The sequence below is a fragment of the Nannospalax galili genome, unplaced genomic scaffold (genome assembly GCF_000622305.1).
Source record: "Nannospalax galili isolate Female #2095 unplaced genomic scaffold, S.galili_v1.0 scaffold195, whole genome shotgun sequence".
In the NCBI taxonomy this organism is placed as follows: Eukaryota; Metazoa; Chordata; class Mammalia; order Rodentia; family Spalacidae; genus Nannospalax; species Nannospalax galili.
The window spans coordinates 502,466-507,791 of NW_008335885.1; the positions used below are offsets into that span (position 1 = coordinate 502,466).

General features: G+C 43.8%; 1 protein-coding gene across 1 annotated transcript in view; it reads left to right on the plus strand.

The window, feature by feature from the left end:
* Nucleotides 1–5,112, plus strand: part of LOC103732155 (peptidyl-prolyl cis-trans isomerase A-like) — a 6,157-nt gene extending 1,045 nt beyond the window's left edge. Inside the window, exon 2 of the mRNA XM_008830678.1 lies at nt 4,626–5,112. Within this exon, the coding sequence (XP_008828900.1) occupies nt 4,626–5,112 (487 nt within the window). The remainder of the gene's footprint in view (nt 1–4,625) is intronic.
* Nucleotides 5,113–5,326: the final 214 nt, after the last annotated feature.

Sequence of the window (5,326 nt, forward strand, 5' to 3'; positions counted from 1 at the left end):
AAGAAGAAGAAGAAGAAGAAGAAGAAGAAGAAGAAGAAGAAGAAGGAAAAAAGCATATAAATTACAGTATCATAAACCTTTCTCTTTTCAGATTTGGGGCTGGTGTGTCGTTAATAATGGATTTGATCATCACAATCCAGATATGAAATCTTCAGTTGAAAACCAGATGCTTCTTAGGAAGGGTAGGAGCGCCCCCTGCTGCGCCATTTGCAGGCTGAAGTTTCACAAGGTGGAAATTTGGAGAGAAGTTAAGTTAGTTCTTTGATGCTGAAATACCTTGTAGTTAGGAGGGGAAATGAGATTTTTTAATGTGCTGGTCTTCATTTCCTCAGCAATGCACACCGCAGCAAAGAGACTCTCCAATTTCTTCCATTATTATTTCTAGTATTTAATACAGCCAGCCACATTAGAAATGACAACATCTCAGTGGAATCGTTCCTTACCACTGGAAGGGCAGTGGGGGTCAACTCTTTCCTCTCTTTCTAACAGGCCCCTCCTGGACAGCAGAACAGTACCATGGACACCCCTAAAGGTGATCTCTTAGGAACCACAATAAGACAGGATAGCCACCGAGATGACAGGCCACTGATTCTACATCATTTGGTGTTCTGTTCTGGACAATGACTAAGCTTGAATCTGCAAGAAGAAGTTCTACTATCATCTAGACATACGCAGAATGCCAATATTGATCTAAAAACAGCCAACCAGCTCAATCACTTGACCACTTACTACCAGAAGAATCACTATAGGTCCAGATAACCAAAGACCCTCTAGATAGCTGGGATGGTATTCAACCAAAATTCACTGTGTTCAACAAATATTTGGGAAGCACTTAAGTTCTTTTGGCCCCGTGTAAACAGAAAACAATACTTTCAACAGAGTACACTGTCTAAAGGAGAACACGGGCAACACACAAGTAATATCCAAAAGGGATGTATTTCAAGACACAGGAAATGGCATGAAGGAAAATACAAAGTGCCATGGGAGTCTAGGCAAGTGGGAACAGTTTCCTGAGGACTCGGCACTGGAACTGGCAAAACAATCCTGAGGAAATCTTGAGGGCCAGGAGAAGGCGTATCCCAGCAGAGAGGGTCTAGTCACTCAGCATGAACTGGTCAAAATACCCATATCTTTATGACCAAAAAAAGAGACAAAAACCACAGAAAATTTTCCCAGGAGTTAACCAAATCCCATCACAAAAATGAGCTGCCAGTTTCTATGGTGGACACAAGAGGGCAGTGGCGAGCGAAGCCTTCCACAAAGTGGGCATGCTGGATTATGACGTTATCTGCCTGCTGGGAGTTGTGGATCTACTGGGCCCTTTGCTTCCTCTTTGCACACTTTTTGTTTGTTTCCTTGTTTGTTGGTTGGTTGGTTGGTTGATTTGAAACAGAAGCTCCCTCTAGCCCCAGCTGGTCTGGAACTCCCTATGTAGACCAGGCTGGCCTTGAAATCTCTCAGAGACAGCCTGCCTCTGCCTCCCCAGCGTTGCTAACTAAAGGTGTGTGCCACCACACCCTATTATCCTCTTTGCATACTTTTAACAAGTTGTATGGTGCTTTTTGATCCTGTCATAACAAGATGCCACCTTGGACTTTGCTCTGGTAGCCTTAACAACTAGAGCAGAGCAATGCAGTGGTAGCCAGGCCTGTCGTAATAGCAATGGAGCTGTCGACACTCCCTTGCCTACTGAAAGTGATCTTGGGAGACATGCTAGAGTACATACAGAAGTAAAAGAACAAGTAAAAGAGGGACTATGACACAGCATCCACAGGGGAGTAACTTGGCAGTGATGCAGCTGTGTGGGAGTCACCCAAACTCCTGTAAGTATCCCCTTACCATGCCCTGTTAAGAAAGCTCAATACCCTCATTGGTCTCATCAAGTTGTACTCTGGGGAAATCATACTTTGGTTTGTCATTGGTACCCATCTGGAGTGACTGGACACTCATTTGCATCTTCCATGGAAAAGTTAACACATTGTGCCATGCATGACCTCAATACCAGAGTCTTCTTTTACATGGACATGATATCCTTACCACACTCTTTCCCTCCTGGATTCCAATATCCTTGTATTAATAAAGCTCCACACCAAAAGATCCTACAGTTTTATCCTCATCTTCTGACAATGGCTCACAAAGATGGTCTGCACTTAGACAAATGTCACATTTTCTCTCATATGAAGGGTCTGGATGTGTGTGTGTGTGTGTGTGTGTGTGTGTGTGTGTGTGTGTGTGTGAGTATGTGCATACATGAAAGCAGAAGGACTATATGAAGGGAGGGAAAGAACCAATGAGAGAGGAGGAGGAATAGAAAAGGGCAGTGGGGGTGCACATGAGCAAGGTGCGATGATATATGTATGAAAATGCCATAGTGAAACCCATTATCTTGTACACTAAAAATGTTAAGAAAGGAAAGGCGATTCACAACACTGCTTTTCTGCTATTTAAATAAACATGTATTTAAATCTTACTATGTGCCTGGAAAGTTCTGAGACTTTAACAAATAGTAACTTGTTTAAATCCCATTGTAACCCTTTGAGGTCATTAGTCACATTATCCCCTTGTTAAAATTAAATGACTGAGGCACCAAGAGGATAAGAGCCTTTTCCTGAGATCACTCAACTGACAAGTGTTCAAGTCACAGGGTGAGTCCAGGAAGAAACCACTCTGAAAAGCACCCCTCCATCCCTGAAGCCTCTTCTTAGCACAAGCAAAGATTCATTCATAGTGTCCTTTCAAGATAACTGTATAGTTCCACATCTCAGGTGGGTAGAATTCCATTTACTAATCCAACTATGCATCTCCAATCCTGTTCTTGCTCCCCTTGAACGCTATACCTGTTCTGCCTCTTCACCTGCTTTCATCCTAACCTCTTTCATCATAACCTTCCATCCTAAACTCTCTCCAGGATCCAGGATCCCTCCCCCATCTTTCCTCTCCACTTTGTTTTTTTAAATATTTTATTTATTATTTTACATGTATGAGTGCATTGTTTGCATGTGTGTGAATATACCCGTGTCATGCAAAGCCCGCAAAAGACAGAAAAGACCGTCTGATCCCCGGGAACTGGAAAGTTGTTAGCTGCTGTGTGGGTGCTGGGATTCAAACCTGGGTCTTCTGCAAGGAACAACCAGTGTTCTTAACCACTGAGCCATCTCTCCAGCCTCCTCCCCACTTTGTATCAATAGAAAGTTTGTTCTGTCTACAACCCCCATTGCAGCACCACTGCCCCACAGGGTGAAGTGAATCTTCATACCAGGTCCTCCATGGGCTGGTCCTGGTCTGCCTCTATGTTCTCACTTCTGAAAGCCATACTTCATTCCCCACGCCAGGCTCCAACTTGCTCATCCCACAGACCTGGCTCACCTGGGGCTCATACTCAGGCATCCATGGACTCCACCTGCTTAGCCTCATTCTGGGAGACTCCCCCATGCACCAGTGCTCAGCTCAGCTGTTTTCCCGCTTGCCAGGTCTCTCTGAACACCCTGCACTCTCCCTCCCCACAGCACAGTAGTCCTTTTCTTTCTGCTACCCCTAAACCACGTGCCTTAGCTAGAGCCATGGTGCAGGCTGGAGGGGGGATAGGGCATACAGTACTCAACACAGGGGAAAGCTTAAGGGAATGCCAAAATATCCCCTTAAGATGTAATCAAGATAAATATTTTAATGTGAGAAAATATACATAACAAGATTTTTTCCAACCACTTTAAGTACACGATTGGGTGGCATTGGTTATATTCACAACTTTATAAAACCATCACACTATCCATTTCCAGAACTTTTCATCACCCCCCAAACAAAAGCCCTGTACATTAAACAGTAACTCACCATCCCACTCTCTGACCAGGCTTGGAAACCACTGTTCTACTTTCAGTCTATGAATTCGCACCTGTCCTACATCCTTCATATAAGTAGAGTCATATAATATTTTTGTGTGGCTGACATATTTCATTTAACAGAATGAACATAAATTATATTTTAATAATCAAAATTAATGCCAAAAATTCATTTTGAACAAAGATGGAAGTTTTAGACAAAGATGGGATCAGAATCACTGATTTTCCCTTTTTTCCTCAGGCTCTACCGTACTCAGCACTGATGCTCATTTTATGAAAATTTGGAGAATTTTTAAAATTAATTGTTGTTTTCAAAACTGTCACATGAAAATATTTATCTCAGTTACTGACACATTGTCCGCATTCCCTCTCATTGCAAGTGGCTCACACGACTCACCCCAGACCCAAACATGAAACACCAAGTCTTTTCCCCAAATAAGCACCTCAACGAAGTACAAGATAATCTGCTCCTACACAAACAGCCTCAGAGCCAATCCTGTCACGGCCACCAGCGTCCCTCCAGTGCCTCCTACACTCTTCGGCCACAACCAGGTACCATCACTGGTTGGCTGTCCCATGCTCTGTGGCTCTTTCTCTAGCTGCCTAGTCCATGAGCTCCAGGAGGAAGCTAAGCCTTTTTCCTGGAGTCTATACTCCACTTTTATGTTATTAGCCCACAGAAGACACATAATAACTGCTGAATGAGACGTATTCCCACCATTCATAACTATTTCAAGGTAGCTAGAAGAAACTTTTGGGCAGCTCTGCAGACACTGCTGTCCCCTGTAGCCGCTTGCTGTCAGTCATAGTCAACCCCACCGTGTTCTTCGACATCATGGTCGATGGTGAACCTTTGGGTCATATCTCCAACGAACTGTTTGCAGACAAAGTTCCAAAGACAGTAGAAAACTTTTGTGCTCTGAGCACTGGAGAGAAAGGATTTGGTTATAAGGGTTCCTCCTTTCACAGAATTATTTCAGGATTCATGTGTCAGGGTGGAGACTTCACAACTCATAATGGGGAGAAATTTGAGGATGAGAACTTCATCCTGAAGCACACAGGTCCTAGTATCTTGTCCATGGCAAATGCTGGACCCAACACAAATGGTTCCCAGTTTTTCATCTGCACTGCCAAGATTGAGTGGTTGGATGGGAAACACACAGTCTTTGGGAAGATGAAGGAAGGCATGAGCACTGTGGAAGCCATGGGGCGCTTTGGGTCCAGGAATGGCAAGACCAGCATGAAGATCACCATTTCCGACTGTGGACAGCTCTGATACTTTTAACTTGTGTGCATCTTAACCACCAGACCATTCCCTCTGTAGCTCAGGAGAGCACCCTCCGCCCCATCTGCTCTCAATATCCCATAATCTCTGTGCTCTCGCTGTAGTTCTTTGGTTCCATGTTCTCCTTACTCCCCTCCAAGTCTAGCTGGATTGCAGAGTTAAGTTTATGATTATGAATAAAAACTAAATAGGAAAGAAAAGAAAC